The sequence below is a fragment of the Thalassophryne amazonica genome, chromosome 6 (genome assembly GCF_902500255.1).
Source record: "Thalassophryne amazonica chromosome 6, fThaAma1.1, whole genome shotgun sequence".
NCBI lineage: Eukaryota > Metazoa > Chordata > Actinopteri > Batrachoidiformes > Batrachoididae > Thalassophryne > Thalassophryne amazonica.
Window position 1 is genome coordinate 23,876,510 of NC_047108.1, and position 16,484 is coordinate 23,892,993.

Here is a 16,484-nt window from a genome sequence, read left to right on the forward strand (position 1 = left end):
GGGTTGTTTTTCCTTTCTCCCCTTCCCTGGGGTTTGATGGGACGGTCCCCTGGGGAGGGGGGGGTGTTTTGGTTGTTTGTGTTTTGTTTTATGACTAATTACACATGTTTGGATAAAGGCTGACCGCACAGGTGTAGGAACTCCTGGCCACACCTGTGCTACGAGAGTGTCAGAAACAAGGGCAAAGATGCAGCCAGTTCAACCAGTCTGTTGGAGGATGAACGCAGACACGGTTTCCAGCCATGGTCCCTGGAGGGGGGTGTTTCTCCTGGGCCAGGTGTGTGTGGTCGCCGGGAGGCTTCCCGTGAGGGTAGGGTACTGTTATATGGCTGGGGGGGCCTGGCTGCCGGTTTGTTTCTGTCTTTTGGTTTTCCTCCCAGGTGGCGTGCATTTGGGACTGAGTGGCTGTGTTGCTGAGGCTGTCAGGACCTCACCCTGATCACCTGCGACTCGTCAGGACTCACAGCTGTGGTGCATCTGGATGGATTGGAACATGTTGGCATTTAAGACTGGAGTGCACAGTGTGTATTTGCCAGAGACTCGACCTTGTGACCAGACGGGTGAGATCGTCGTCTTGGGAGCCATCTCATCAACAGCGGATGCTGAGAACGTCCAGGTTTGATGCACAGTCTGTGAAAGAAGAGGGGGTGAGGTCTCACGCTCGTCAGCACACTTCCTGAGGTACGTTAGATTTTGTGACTAACAGTTATACAGTCAGTAAATGTGGTGTCCCTCACACCTTATTGTATTGAGCTGTTTGTTAGTCATGTATCAGCTTCCACTGCGGTGGAGTTTTGTGAACTGGATGTTCCATGCCTGCAGGTTGGGAAGCTGATCAGTAATCAAGCCAGGAAGTGTTTGCAGTTTGTACACCTTTAAGTGTTCTGTGTGTAGAGTGTGGACTCACATAATGGTTCCTTCTTTCACAGACTCGGTTGTTGCGGCCACCTGGGGGGTGTCGGCGGGGTCCTTGGGTCCGAAACAGCTTCTGGCTCCGGACCGTTAGCGCTGCTGGGAGCGCACCACGCCAGGCCGCACCTTTTTGTTATATTATCACTGTTACGTATTAAATTCAGTTAGACTTTGAACCGTGCTCTGCTTATTTCATACTGGGTCCTTCAAACGCTGGTCGGTTCTCCGAGCTGCGTCCGACACATAACACCAAAACCTCCTTGATGTAGTTTTAAGTGCTCACTGTCACTCAAGTGTGTTTCCTGTAGTAAAGCTATTTGCACTCCCTCCCTCTTAAGGTAATTCAAACCTTTCTTACGTTTAACCGGCGTGTGTATCCCTTTAACATTCCAGGTGCACAGTTTTAAGCCAGACATGAAAAATAACTAAAAAATAAAACACAGTCAATTTCCATCACAGACATACACAAATTAACATTGTGAATAAGGCCAATAAGAACACTGAACAAACACCTAAAACAAATAACTATGTACTTAAGGTACATATCACGCAAAACTAAACACTGTCTTCTTCTCAGAACAAGAGAAGATCGAGCGAATGGGGTCCCTGACAACAAGACGCATCAGCCCGGGGTGCCAGGAAACTATACAGTTCTATCCCAATATTCAGTGTCCAAACTAATTATGAGTACCGGTAGAGCTGTTATGTTGATGTACTTACTCAATGTTAGGTAGCACGCGAGAGAAAAAAAAAAAAAAGAAAGTAAGTATTCTCCCCTCAACCCAGCCTGTGTCACGTCTTCACTCGCCGCTGGTCCCAGGGAGCTCTAATGAGTCAATGAAGTGCTGAACCTCCTCTGGGCTGTTAAACACTTTGCTCGATCCGCGGAAAGTGACCTTTAGTAAAGCTGGGTATAGTTGCCTGTAAGCAGCGCCGAGTGCCCGAAGTTGCTTCTTCACCGCGTCGTATCCCTTCTTCTTACGAGCCAAAGCAGCTGACATGTCAGGGAAAAACATCACAGTGGCGCCTTCATGTGTCACCGTCTGACCATTTCGCCCAATATCCCAAGAAGCGTTCATCACTCGTTGTTTATCCTGATAGTTGTGAAAGCGCACAATCACGGGTCTGGGCTTCTGTGTAGGAGACGGCTTGGGTCCGGTAATACGATGCGCCCTGTCAAGCTTGAATCGCCCCTCTTTCGTTTTAATGCGCAGTACCTCAGGAAGCCAGCGCTCGAAAAACAGAGTAGGATTCATCCCCTCAACATCCTCGGGTAAGTTGAGAATGCGGACATTTCTTCTGCGCCCTCTATTTTCTAGGTCATCAATCCGGTCAGTCAAGAAAAGCACAGACTTCTCCAGTGAGGTCACACAGCAGAAAAGATTCAAGCTTCTCTACTACAGTGAGGCCAATCTGATACGAGTCGGGTCAGCAGCGTCCTCAAGAGTCGAAATGCGCCGCTCAGATGCATTCAGCCTATTTTCGTGGGCGTCAAGCCGGCCGCTTTGTATCTTCAAAAGCTCCAACACGGGTGTCAACTTAACGTCGAGTGCATTCGTAAAATTGGTCGTCATTTCGGCCATTGCTTCACGTATGTAAACCCGCATACTGGCTTCGCCCCGGTCCACACCGGTGCCAGCCTGCTGTTCCGCGTTAGCATTAGCTTTGAGCACCTGCTCCTCCAACGTATCCTGGTTCTTTTTGCGTGGCATCTCTGGAAGTCTTAGGAAGTCACTATCAATGCTCATTACAAGTTAGTAATCACCTCTCTACGTGGCTTTTAGTCCTTAGTTGGGATAAGTTAATGTATTAGTAAAACATTTCACAAGCACACCGGGACACGACCTATCCTTACGCCGCCATCTTGGAACTCCTCAGCCTGTTATTTCTGCAAAAGGAGGATCTACTAAATATTGATGTATTTTTTTCTGTTGGAGTGCCCAAAATTATGCACCTACCTAATTTTGTTTAAAGGATTATTGCACACTTTCTGTAACTCCTATAAACGTCATTTCACTTCTCAAATATCACTGTGTTTGTCTGCTATATGACATATTTAACTGAAATTGCTTATCCAAACAACCAATGATTTATAAAGGAAAATCATGGAAATCATCAGGGGTGCCCAAACTTTCCAAACTTTTACATACAACTGTGTATATATATATCCATCCATTTTCCAGCTTTTTGGAATCAACTCCACTTACCATGTTTAGAGGATGAGAACAACCCCAGGAAACCATCCCAACCATGAAGCATGGGGGTGGAAACATCATACTCTGGGGGTGCTCTTCTGTAAAGGGGACAGGACGACTGCACCATATTGAAGGGAGGATGGATGGTTTCATGCATTGTGAGATTTTGGCAAACAACCTCCTTCCCTCAGTAAGAGCATTGATGATGGGTCATGGCTGGGCCTTCCAGCATGACAATGACCCCAAACACACAGCCAGGGCAACTCAGGAGGGGCTCCGTAAGAAGCATACAGTCACATAGCACTACTATTATTCTGAACACAACTCTGTGTGTGTGTGTGTGTGTATATATATATATATATATATATATATACACACACACACAGAATAAAAATATAAACACAACCCTTGTTTTTGCTTTTGTTTAATCCATTCCAACTCACAGGTGTGGCATATCAAGATGCTGATTAGATAACATGAATATTGCACAAGTGTGCCTTAGGCTGTCCATAATAAAAGGCCACTCTAATAAGTTCAGTTTTGTCACACAGCACAAAGCCCCAGATGTTGCAAGTTTTGAGGGAGCGTGCAATTGGCATGCTGATTGCAGGAATGTCCACAGAGCTGTTGCCTATGAATTGAATGTTCATTTCTCTACCATAAGCTGACTTCAAAGATGTTTCAGAGAATTTAGCAGTGCATCCAACTGACCTCACAATAGCAGATCATGTGTAATACCAGACCAGGACCTCCACATCTAGCATGTTCACCTCCAGGATCGTGTGAGACCAGCCACTCGGACAGCTGCTGCAACAATCCTTTTTCAGAACCAAAGAATTTGTGCGTAAGGCAAATGGTGGTACACCAGATACAAAATGAATTTCTGACCCCCCACCCGAACACCCGCCCCCCAAATATAGCAAAACTGCACAGTTCAGAGTGGCCTTTTATTGTGGCCAACCTAAGGCACACCTGTGCAATAATCATGCTGTATAATCAGCATCTTGATATTCTACACCTGTGAGTTGGAATGGATTATCCCAGAAAAGGAGAAGTGCTCACTAACACAGATTTAGACATGTTTGTGAACAATATTTGAGAGAAATAGGTCTTTTGTGTATATAGAACATGTTTTAGATCTTTGAAGTCAGCTCATGAAAAATGGGAGCAAAAACAAAAGTGTTGCATTTATATTTTTGTTCAGTCTGTATATACAATGAGGCAAATAAGTATTTGATCTACTGTCAATTTTGCAAGTTTTCCCACCTATAAATAATAGAGAGCTCGGTCATTTTTATTGTAGGTACTATTGTGTGGGCCGCTGAAGAGGAGGTACTGCTGGCCCATCACCAGATGGTGCCCTGCCACGTTGGCAGCGTTTGGGCCTCTAGAGGGGGCACTGGCCTTTTTGGTACCACCAGGTGTGCCCGTTAGGTCATCATCAGCTGTCTGTCATCATTCATCACCACATCCATAAAAGCCTGGGCGAGACACCATAACTCTGCCGAGTTATCAGCTTACCACACAGGTAAACCTACTCAGCCATTTTGTGCCGTACGCACATTCATTGTACTGAAGTCTTTGCAGTTGTGACTTATATACTTGCAGCTCGTAGCCGGATTTGTGGGAAGTTTGGAGGAGGTGGCGTCTCCACTCCTCACTTCTTACTTGCTAAGTATTTTAATTGACACTGCACGTTTTCCAGTTTTCCTCTGCACTCTGGGAGTATTTGGATTTATTCCTTCAGGAGGATTACTGAGTTTTGCTGACTGTTTGCTGGGTGTACACACACCCACCTAATCTGTATTTGCTCCTGCCAGCAGTACCGGTCCGACAGCCTCGAGCGGTGGCCACCTGGGGTACCAGGACTTGGCGGCTCTGGTGTATTGCAGGCCTCCGGCTGGCGGTGGCACTTCGTGGGTTCCGGCTCTTCTCTGGATAGGCATCTCCTACCCTCGGGCCTGCCCACGTGTCACCATTTTCTGTTATTAATTGGACTCAGCATATTCGTAACCTGTTTGCACTTTTGCATAATAAATTGTTATTTTTTGGTATTCCTATTGACCGCTCATTTACGCCCCCTAACGTGGGGCCGTGCATTCACTTTCTCAACAGGATAACTCGGCCACGTCATGGACTCCGGGGGGCGTTTACCACCTGATGAACGATCACTGGAAGTACAAGGTGCGCAGGATCTACCGGAAGGAAAGCTGGGTGAGCTGCAGCATATATTGTCTAACCTCACTGCTCGTTTGGATTTATTAACTGAGCAGAATGCTCACATCAGCTGTTGGATGGAGGCTCTCACCGCGCAGGTAGACACGAGCGCGTCAGGTGCGGCTGCAGCCACTCCTCTTCCAGTAGATCTGCCGTCAAACAGAATAAATCCAGCCGTTGTTCAGAGGTCTCCCCCCTTGTCGCCCGAAGCTTACATTAGTTCCCCGGAACCTTACGGTGGTTGTGTTGAAACGTGCACGGACTTCTTGATGCAGTGCGCGCTCATTTTTTCACAATGGCCCGTTATGTACGCGTCTGAGCACAGCCGGGTGGCTTATGTGATTAATTTGCTTCGGGCGAGGCACGCGCCTGGGCTACAGCGTGTGGAGTGCAGCTGATTACGCAATCGACTTCCGCGTTGCAGCAGCGAGGTCCGGTTGGGATTCAGTCTCACTCCGCGCCACCTTTGTAAACGGGCTGTCTTCGGCCCTAAAGGAGCATCTGGTGGCTAAGAATCAGCCGCGGGATTTAGATGGGCTTATTGATCTGCTTATTCATTTAGACAATCGGCTTGAGGAATTCAAGCGGGAGCGTGGCTGGGTGCGCGCCATCCCTCTCCCCTCCAGATCCGAGTTAGCGCCATCCTCTCCCAGCTCCAAAGCCAGGGCTCTCCGCGTTGCACCAGCTCCCCCTGCTGACGTTGCTATGGACACGAGCAAGGCAAAAGTGAAAGTAAAGACAAAGGAGGCTGGCTCATGGAGAGTGTTTTTACTGCGGCTCGAGTGCGCATGCGCAGAAGAATTGCCCCAAGCAGTTAAAACTTCAATGCTCACCCTTAGAGACTGGGCTAAGGGTGAGCCATACAAACCACACGGGTGTTCCACGAAAATGCGCATGACTCCCAGTTACAATCCTCTGTGGGGATTTAACCCTTACCGCTCCAGCACTGATTGACACAGGATCGGAAGGGAACCTACTGGATAGTAGGTGGGCTAAGGTAGTGGGGCTCCCTCTGGTGGCCGTTCCTTCACCATTAAAGGTACGGGCACTAGATGGCACCCTACTACCAGAAATCACACACCAGACACGGCCTTTAACCTAGGTCGTCTCTGGTAATCACAGGTGGAGATTGTGTTTTATGTAACACCTTCGACCTCCAGAGTTATTTTGAGCTATCCATGGATGATGAAACACAATCCCCGGATTGATTGGATGTCTGGGGTTGTGGCTCAATGGAGCAAAACCTGCCACTGGGAGTGTTTAAGATCCTCGGTGCCACCTGGTGATGAAGTTAAAGAGGAGGTCAGAGTCCCCCCCCCAATCTCACGGAGGTGCCGGCTGAGTATCATGACCTTGCTGACGTCTTCAGCAAGGATCTGGCACTCACCCTGCCCCTGCATCGACTGTATGATTGTGCCATTGATTTGGTTCCAGGCGCTGAGTATCCGTCCAGCAGACTGTACAACCTCTCATGTCCTGAACGTGAATCAATACAGACCTACATCCGGGACTCATTAGCTGCCGGGCTAATCCGAAATTCTTCATCCCCGTAAGGTGCAGGTTTCTTTTTTGTGGGCAAGAAGGACCGCGGTCTCCATCCATGCATTGATTATAGAGGGCTGAACGAGATCACGGTTCGCAACCGATACCCATTACCTCGATTGGATTCAGTGTTCACGCCCCTGCATGGAGCCAAAATATTCACAAAGTTGAATCTTAGAAATGCTTTCCATCTAGTTCGGATAAGGAAGGGAGACGAATGGAAGACGGCATTTAACACCCCCTTAGGGCACTTTGAGTACCTGGTCATGCCGTTCGGCCTCACCAACGCCCCCGCGACGTCCCAGGCTTTGGTTAATGATGTTCTGCGGGATTTCCTGCACCGATTCATATTCGTATACCTGGACGATATCCTCATCTTCTCCCAGGATTCTGAGACTCATGTTTAGCATGTCCGTCAGGTCCTTCAGCGGTTATTGGAGAACCGGCTGTTTGTGAAGGCCGAGACGTGCGAGTTCCACCGCACCTCTTTGTCCTTCTTGGGGTTCATTATCTCCTCCAACTCCGTCGCACCCGATCCGGCTAAGGTAGCTGCGGTGAGAGATTGGCCCCAACCGGTAAATCGTAGGAAGCTGCAACAGTTCCTAGGGTTTGCCAATTTTTACAGGATGTTTATTAAGGGCTATAGTCAGGTAGTTAGCCCCCTTACAGCCCTGACCTCCACCAAAGTCCCCTTCACCTGGTCGGATAGGTGCAAAGCCGCGTTTAGGGAGTTGAAACACCGGTTTTCAACTGCACCAGTTCTGGTGCAGCCCGAGCCTAGCCGCCAGTTCATTGTTGAAGTGGATGCCTCTGACTCAGGGATAGGAGCCATGCTGTCCCAGAGCAGGGAGTCCGATAGTGTTCTCCACCCTTGTGCTTACTTCTCCCGCAGGTTAACCCCCGCCGAACGGAACTATGACGTTGGCAATCGGAACTCCTGGCGGTGAAAGAGGCCCTTGAGGAGTGGAGACATCTGTTGGAGGGAGCTGTGGTCCCATTTGTGGTTCTCACTGACCACCGGAACCTGGAATATATCCAGACCGTTAAGCGTCTGAACCCCAGGCAAGCCCGGTGGTCACTGTTTTTTGGACGCTTTAACTTCAAGATCACCTACCGCCCCGGGACCAAGAACGTCCGGTTTGACGCCCTGTCCTGGGTGCATGAAGAGGAAGTTAAAGCAAGGCTGTTGGACCCACCGGACACCATCATACCGGAATCCACTATCATAGCAACCCTCATGTGGGACGTGGAGGAAGTTGTTAGGGAGGCCCTGACGCGACACCCGGATCCCGGAGGTGGACCACCCAACAGACTGTACCTGCCACCAGACGTTCGGACTGCCGTGTTGGACTTCTGTCATGGTTCCAACTCTCCTGCCATCCGGGGGTGGGAAGGACCGTGGCAGTGGTCCGGCAGCGGTTCTGGTGGCCGTCAGTTGAAGCCGACACCAGGGACTACATCCGGGCATGCACCACCTGCGCCAGGAGCAAGGCTTCCCACCAGCCGGGGAAGGGGCTCCTCCAGCCGTTGCCTGTGCCTCGTCGCCCCTGTTCCCACATCGGTTTGGACTCCGTCACGGGTCTCCCTGCCTCCCAGGGGAAGACAGTCATCCTGACAACAGTGGACTGGCTCTCGAAGGCGGCCCACTTCGTGGCCCTCCCGAAGCTCCCAACTGCCCAGGAGACTGCAGACCTCCTGGTCTACCATGTCGTGCATCTGCATGGTATCCCCACGGACACTGTATCAGACCGTGGTCCTCAGTTTTCCTTGCAGGTCTGGAGGAGTTTCTGTAAGGAGCTGGGGGCCACGGTGAGCCTGTCGTCCGGGTACCACCCACAAACTAACGGTCAAGCAGAGTGGGCTAACCAGGACTTGGAGCAGGCCTTGAGATGCGTCACCTCTGCGCACCCGATGGCCTGGAGTCAACACCTGGCCTGGATCGAGTACGCACATAACAGCCAGGTGTCGTCATCTACCGGCCTCTCCCCGCTCGAGGTCTGCTTGGGGTATCAACCCCCGTTGTTTCCGGCAGTCGAGGGAGAGGTTGAGGTGCCCTCGGTCCAGGCCCACCTCAGGAGATGCCGTCGGGTGTGGAAGAAAGCCCGTTCTGCTCTCCTGAAGGCCCGGACGCGGGCTAAGGACCATGCGGACCGCCGACGTGCCCCGGCCCCAACTTACCAGCCCGGGCAGGAGGTTTGGCTGTCCACGAATAACATACCACTGCAGACGGATTCACCAAAACTAACTGACCATTTCATCAGACCATTTAAAATAGTCAAGGTGATCAGCCCTGCTGCAGTAAAACTGCAACTCCCGGCATCGCTACGTATCCACCCAGTTTTTCATGTGTCCCGGATATAAAACCACACCACACATCAGACCTCTGAGAACAACCCCAAGAAAACCGTCCCAACCGTGAAGCATGGGGGTGGAAACATTATTTTTGGGGGTGCTTTTCTGCAAAGGAGTCACGATGACTGCACCGTATTGAAGGGAGGATGGATGGGGTCATGTATCATGAGATCTTGGCAAACAACCTCCTTCCCTCAGTAAGAGCATTGGAGATGGGTTGTGGCTGACCTTCCAGCATGACAGTGATCTGAAACACAGCCAGGGCAACTAAGAAGTGGCTCTGTAAGAAGCATTTCAAGGTCCTGGAGTGGCCGAGCCAGTCTCCAGAAAATCTTTGAAGGGAGCTGAAACTCGAAACCTGAAAGATCTGGAGGAGATCTGTGTGGAGGAGTGGACCTGAATCCCTGCTGCAGTGTGCAAAACTTGGACAAGAACTACAGGAAATGTCTGAGCTCTGCAACTACAAAAAAATGTTTTTGAACCAAATATTAAGGTCTGGTTTTCTGTTGTACCAAATACTTGTTTCATGGAATAAAATAAAAATTAATTATTTAAAAATCATATAATGTGATTTTTTTTTTTTTTTTTTTTTTTTTTTTTAGATTCTGTTACGCACAGTTGAAGTGTACCTACAATAAAAATCACAGACATCTTCATTCTTTGTAGGTGGGAAAACTTGCAAAATCGACAGTGGATCAAATACTTATTTGCCTCACTGTACAGTTGTGCTCAAATGTTTACATACTCTGGCAGATTTTTTGGGTTTTTTTTTTGGCCATTTTCAGAGAATATGAATGATAACACAAAACTTTTTTCTCACTCATGGTTAGTGGTTGTGTGAAGCCATTTATTGTCAAACAGCTGTGTTTACGCTTTTAAAATCATAATGACAACAGAAACTACTCAAATGACCCTGATCAAAAGTTTATATATCCCTGTTCTTAATACAGTGTATTGACCCCTTTATCATCAATGACAGGTTGGAGTCTTTTGTGGTAGTTGTGGACAGGGCTCTCTGATGGGAAAGCTGACACCGAACAGGACTTGGGTTTTATTAAATCAGTTATGAAGAAATGCAAACAGTATGGCACTCTCCATGGACTGCATTTATATAGCACTTTTCCATCTGAATCCGAACACACTCACACACCGATGTCAGGGTGCTGGCATGCAAAGTACTCCCAACACACCGGGAGCAACTATGAGATTAAGGATCTTGCCCAAGTGCCCTTAGTGATTTTCTAGTCAGGCTGGGGTTTGAACCGAGGATCCTCTGGTCTCAAGCCAAATGCTTAACCACTTGACCATCACCTCTCTACTATTTACCACATTTAATACTCTCTGGTAGATGACTGAGGAAAGCCACCAGAACATGTGTACAGTGCAAATTTTGCATTTTGTGTGTAGAATTTTTAGGAAAAGAATTAAATTCATTTTGGAATACGGCTGCACCATAACAAATGTGGAAAAAGTGAAGTGCTGGGAATACTTTGTGAATGCACCGTACGCACAAACAACAGTCAGATTCCTCTCTTGTGAGTATCTCCACACCCACCCGGCACTTCTCACCCTGGACAACTTCAGAAAAACAAAGAGTCCAGTGTGGTTCCACAGCCCATGCTGTGTGTAGAGGTAAACCCAACTATTTCTTGTTGGTATCGCTCAAGGTTCCGCACAAGCACATACAAGTATTTTACATTGTGTATGCATATTAATAAACAATTAGCAGAGGTTTAAAAGGAGTAATTACACACTGCGCACACATTTTGCTCTGAACAGGCTGTTTAGTGGTGACAACAAGCAGTTTAATCTTGAGTTCTTTGTGCTTTGTACAGTAACACTGACTAGCCCATTAGCTGCTGCTTACTAACAGTGTTTGCATTATAAATGCATAATGCACTGATTAAATTCATTTTGCTTCTTGTTGCATGAAGCATGAGCAACACATTCCTAAAATAAGCATGAAATATTTGTTTATCCTCTTCATGAAGCGTTTACATATTACTCTAAATATGTCAGCCCTCATCCGGATCTTACCGACTTTCTGTCTGGAAACAGGAGTGGAGGCCCACTAAGAAGGGGTTGGTGGATGCTTGCTCGAACACATGCTTCTCTGTCTGCACCCAGTCAATATCCTGGAAAAAAGGTGGAGAAACAGACCGATGGGGACAAAAATGACATGAACTTAAGATTACACTGAGGTGCATTAACATTAATTTGACACTTCTGTCCAAAGCGAGGTACCAGTTAAGGAGCAATAAGGTCACAGAAGATCAGGAAAACTGACAACAATAACTACAGCAGAAACCAGTTTGACTTCAAGTGTAACTATTTACACAAGAATGTTTAAAAGCAGTTATGGAACAACTCGGCCTTCAGTCTGAACAAGTTGTTCAACCAAGTGGAGACTACTAACGTTAAGAATGTAGTCTGAGAGTTGGGGCCAAAGGAAGGGCCAATAGCACCAGATATCACTCAATGACAGAGTTCAAGGAACATAAATGAAAGGGCTTAGGTAGGTTGGTGCAGATTTAGTCACTGCTGTGTCGATAAGCATCAAGACATTAGACATGATGTGGGCAGCTATTGGGAGCCAGTAAGAGAGAAATGATCAGCTGTGACATATTGGTTTTGGCTGACTAAAGGTGAGGCGAACTATAGACATCTGAGACATCTGAAAGGGTTTGAATGTGTACAACTGTTAACCTGCTAAAAGGACACTGCAGGAGTGGGGGAGTGAGATGACTGTATCAGAGGTGCTGCAGTCAGACAACACAGCCAGATCCTTCTACGGCTGTATGCAACAACTCTCTGAACAGAGACAGACGCAGTATGTTCACTGAAAAGTGATGCAAAGGCCACAGCATGAGAAATGTGAACAGCATCTGTGCAGTGGGTGCCACAAATGGCCCCTGTCCAAGGCCGCCTGTGTCCCATGGTCCACGTTTATCTAGGTTTATGTCAGGAAGGGCACCTAAATCAAAATGTGGTCCATAATGGATCCACTGTGGCAAACCAGAGCAAAAATGGTAGCAGATAAAGGAAATTTAAGACTAGCATCACTGGCTGGGCTCAAACTACCCACCATATTTTCCAAAGTATAAGTCAGTTGTTTTTACTAGTTGGAGGTCTTGCAACTTATTGTCTGGTGCAACTTATGTACTGAAAAATAATGATTCATGACCACAAATTTTCATGACAGTGGAAACAAGAAATACTGCCTTTTTTGTATGAAAGAAATGTGAGATGTAGAAACTTCATAATGGGGCTCAGTTATGTTCAGCAAGCATTTAAAACAGTCAGGTCACACTTAAAGCATTCGTTATACGAGAGACTGTGATGGCGTCACAAAACTGGACCTTTTCTTCTATGTCTTCATGTGATTGTTGGGCTCCAGAGATAAATACAGTTAGCAGTCATGCTCATTTCAAACAAACAAATATGAATAAATGTTTTATTGAACACCAAAGCGTTCTGTCGCACATCCCTGCACGGTGCTGCAGCGCACAGCAGAGAAAAGGGATGTAAACAATAACAAATAAAACCTGTGGTGAGCTGTTTTAACCTGAACTCACCTTTTTGTTGGACCACTGCCAGTCACTTCAGGAAATGTTCCACAGACAAAAGAAATCCAAATATAAACTTGTGCTGTATTAATGATCCATGTGACAATCCCTCGTTAATGAGTAAATGACAACGTAAATGACTTCACACAATGTATAGAGACTCAACAAAATCCAGTCTGTCATCTGGTCAAGAACAGATGTGTGCCAGCCCTTAGGCCAATATATTAGCAGAGGATATCTTCTTCTTGGCTTACTAAAGATGAAGTGTCAAGCAGGAAGTAGAAGGAGAAGACGAAGAAGAAAAATTCTTTGTTCTTAATAATAATGTTTTTTATTGGAATACCACACTTTTGAATAAGACAGACCTTTTTATGTTCTATTTGGAATAAACCTGGATTTGGACTAGAAGGACAGCTCTTTCAGCAACAAGAAGAAAATCAATGGTGAGGTTATCTTTTACAAATGTACCACAAATCAATTTTCAAATGTGTTCATTGCATTTTCACCTCATATGTGATTCTCTGTTCAGTGGCCTAAAAGAAGCATTTTATTTGAAATTCGTCTTACATATAGTCACATTAGCTTCTGATTGGGTAAAGGGCTGTTGTGTCATAAATAGATAATCCAGCAGGTTTTCAAACGTTTCATGTGTTTGCACGTTCACCTCACATATGATCGTCTGCACATGGCTTAAAGAAGCAGTTCACTTTGATTGTGTGCCTGCACAGTGACATGAATTAGCTTGTTAGCTGTGGTTCTTAACGTGTGTGTGCTTCTTTTATCACTAATAACCTGTTGGTTATTTAGCCAGTTACACTTGCACAGTCCTCTCTGAAAGCACTGAAACTTCATTTCAGTTTGTTTGTTGCTACATGCTGAAGGGATTTGGGGATTTGTGTGTGTAGTGATTTCATTAAAACAGTTAACACACGATGAGTGTTGGATTTTGGCACAGGCATGTGCTCTATCTAATCAAACCAAACCCAGAGGTGTTTTTTTTTTTTTTAAATAAGACAGTCTAATGCATACTTTCGTTTGTTATGGAAATCTTGCCTTTGGCAAGCATGTTTTAAAGTGATTTAAAGTGTCCATTAATTTGATGAAAGTTCAGATTTAATGTGAGCTACAATAGTTTGAGTTGTCCATGCTGTGCTTTCATGCTAATGCTAAGAATGACATTATCATTAACATTACAATTGAGGCCCCATGTTGTGCACATAGTTACAAATGCCTCCCATGGATAGCTCAGGAATTTAAATTATGCAGAATATTCCATCATAACATATCACTGCTGGTCATATCAGCAACCTACTGCACAGCAGCAGTTTACAGTCAGCAAAGACCTCCCAGACTTCCTCTGATGTCAGACTTGAAGACCCCAATGACTAAACAAGTGGGCAAAAAAAAAAAAAAAAAAGAAGAGCCCGTGAATCAAATAAAAATAAAAATCTGATGTTGAATAAAAACTAAAATGACTGAGTATTGTGTTAATTGTTCTACACTAAAATGATAAACTGTGTTCTTTAATTGTCAGACAAATGAAACAAGATTCGTTGAAAGATGTTATTGTGAGAGAGAAGAAAGATGATAACCTGATGAACGTGAAGCTCTGTCACCACCTCACATTTTGATGAGCAAACAGGGATGTTTGGAACTGCTGAGCGCCAACTGATGACTGAATTGTGCAATATTGCCACCTTGTGGACTTATACACCATAAAGTCAGCACTGTGCAAGAGCTGTGCACAGTTTTGAAGCTCATTGGTGTGTCTGGCGAGCTTTGACGTCCGAGCAGAGGTTACACATCACCTGTCTGCAAACGACATGCCAAAGAAAGATGTGTGCTCACTGGGGACAGGGGAAGGTGATTGACATTTTGAGGCAGAGTCAACTCTGGAAATGTCCCGCCACAGTTTGTTTTTGTTGTTGTTCCTAGTTTTAAACCTGACTTGACCTGACAAGACTTGTGATGTCACAGACTTGCAGACCCATTCTCCAGACCCTTTGTCTGTCAGGTGGTGGATGAATTAGAATCATAATATCATAACCTCACACACTCTGGAACAAAGGTATGTGCTTTCTGAGTGCCTCTCTAGTTCCATCTGAACTGTAATAAAATTGTACATTCTACGCAGATTAGCAGCAGCATGAAAGAACAGAGAAATGTAGAGATGTATGAAGGAAGATCTTTTCATGTTCATGTCTCTGGTGTCAGTTTCTGTCCGCTGCCTCCCTCTAAATTCCTGTATTTAGATCAACGTGCATCTTTAGTTTCTGTTTGGTGCTCGGCAACAGGGCGGATTAGTGGTTACAACTGTTTGCCTCACACCGAGAAGGTCATGAGATCGATTCCCAGCAGTGGCCTTTCTATGTGGACTTTGCATGTTCTCCCAGTGTTTGTGTGGGTTTCCTCCAGGACTCCGTCCTTCTTCCCACATCCAAAGACATGCAGGTTAGGTGGATTGGAAACTTACATTGTCCGTAGTGTGCGTGTGGGTGGGAATGTATTTGTTTGTCAATATGTTCCCTGTGGCAGACTGGCATCCTGTCCAGGCTGTACCCGCCTCACGCTCTAGGACTGCGGGATAGAGCTCCAGCATACCCCCGCGACCGAGATCTTGGATAAGTGGTTGATGATAGGTGTGTGTGTGGGTGCTATTCTGTCTTCTGGTTAAGTGTAACTTCTTATTTTCCATCCTCCATTCCTAAAACCCAGTTACTGCAGTTAAGGCGCTCGTCTGGAGCCTAACCCAGAGGTCACTGGGAGAGACGTGTGGTACACCCTTGATCAATCAATTAATGATTAATCAAACAATATTAATTACTATTATTGATGAATTATTAGTATTATTAACAGTAATCAATTACTAATAATTAATTATTAATACTATTATTATACATAGTTACAAATGAATTAAATTAATTAACATGACATGACTGCGATGCATTGAAGAAATCTGCAATTTCTTTGTATTTACGCAGAAAGGCGAGAAAATAAAAAGAGCAACAGGCGACTGCAACAAGTTGCATTTCAGTTGCCAGTTAATAAACAGTGAAGACGGCAGTTTGACATGGGTAGTTTTTTTTTTCTCCTAAGCGGAGGGGTGTCTCAATTCATAGGGCTAGAGGCATACCCCTTCGCCTTACCCCTTGTTTTAAAGGGTAGGCGTAGGTTAGGGGGTAGGGCCAAGGGGAAGGGGAAGGGGTATAACAGAGAATTGAGATTGGAGGTAAATATATAAAAGTTTAATTAATATTATTTATGTTAAAATGTGTTAGCTATGTCAATGATGTGTAAAAACACACAGAGATGTTTAAATGTGAAAAAGATTTTTAAAATATGGCAAAAGATAAAAACAGAACAGAACGTTTTTTTAAAAAAGACGTTTAAATGTTTGAAAAGGGTGTAAAATGTGTGAAAGAATAGAAAGTTCTTTAAAAATATGTTTAAAATGTTTACAAAGGCTGTAAAATCTGTAAATGTGTAGACAGTTCCTTAAAAACACATACATATATTTAAAATGTGTTTAACGTGTAAAAGAATAAAAAGAAACCACAAAGATGTTGAAATTGTGTGTATGTCTGTCGGGGGGGGGGGGGGGGGGCAGCTATTCATTTGTTCTTTGGGGGGGGGGTCACTCTCCCACACTTTGAAACCCTTGATTTAAACTAATCTACCATCTCTACTGCACTATTCCACT

At 45.7% G+C, this 16,484-nt stretch overlaps 1 protein-coding gene across 3 annotated transcripts in view; it reads right to left on the minus strand.

The window, feature by feature from the left end:
• Positions 1-16,484, minus strand: part of prkcz (protein kinase C, zeta) — a 595,716-nt gene that overhangs the window by 199,779 nt on the left and 379,453 nt on the right. For all 3 annotated transcript variants that reach the window (XM_034171897.1, XM_034171896.1, XM_034171898.1), the window contains one exon: positions 11,256-11,353. In XM_034171897.1, coding sequence (XP_034027788.1) covers positions 11,256-11,353 — 98 coding nt within the window. The remainder of the gene's footprint in view (positions 1-11,255; positions 11,354-16,484) is intronic.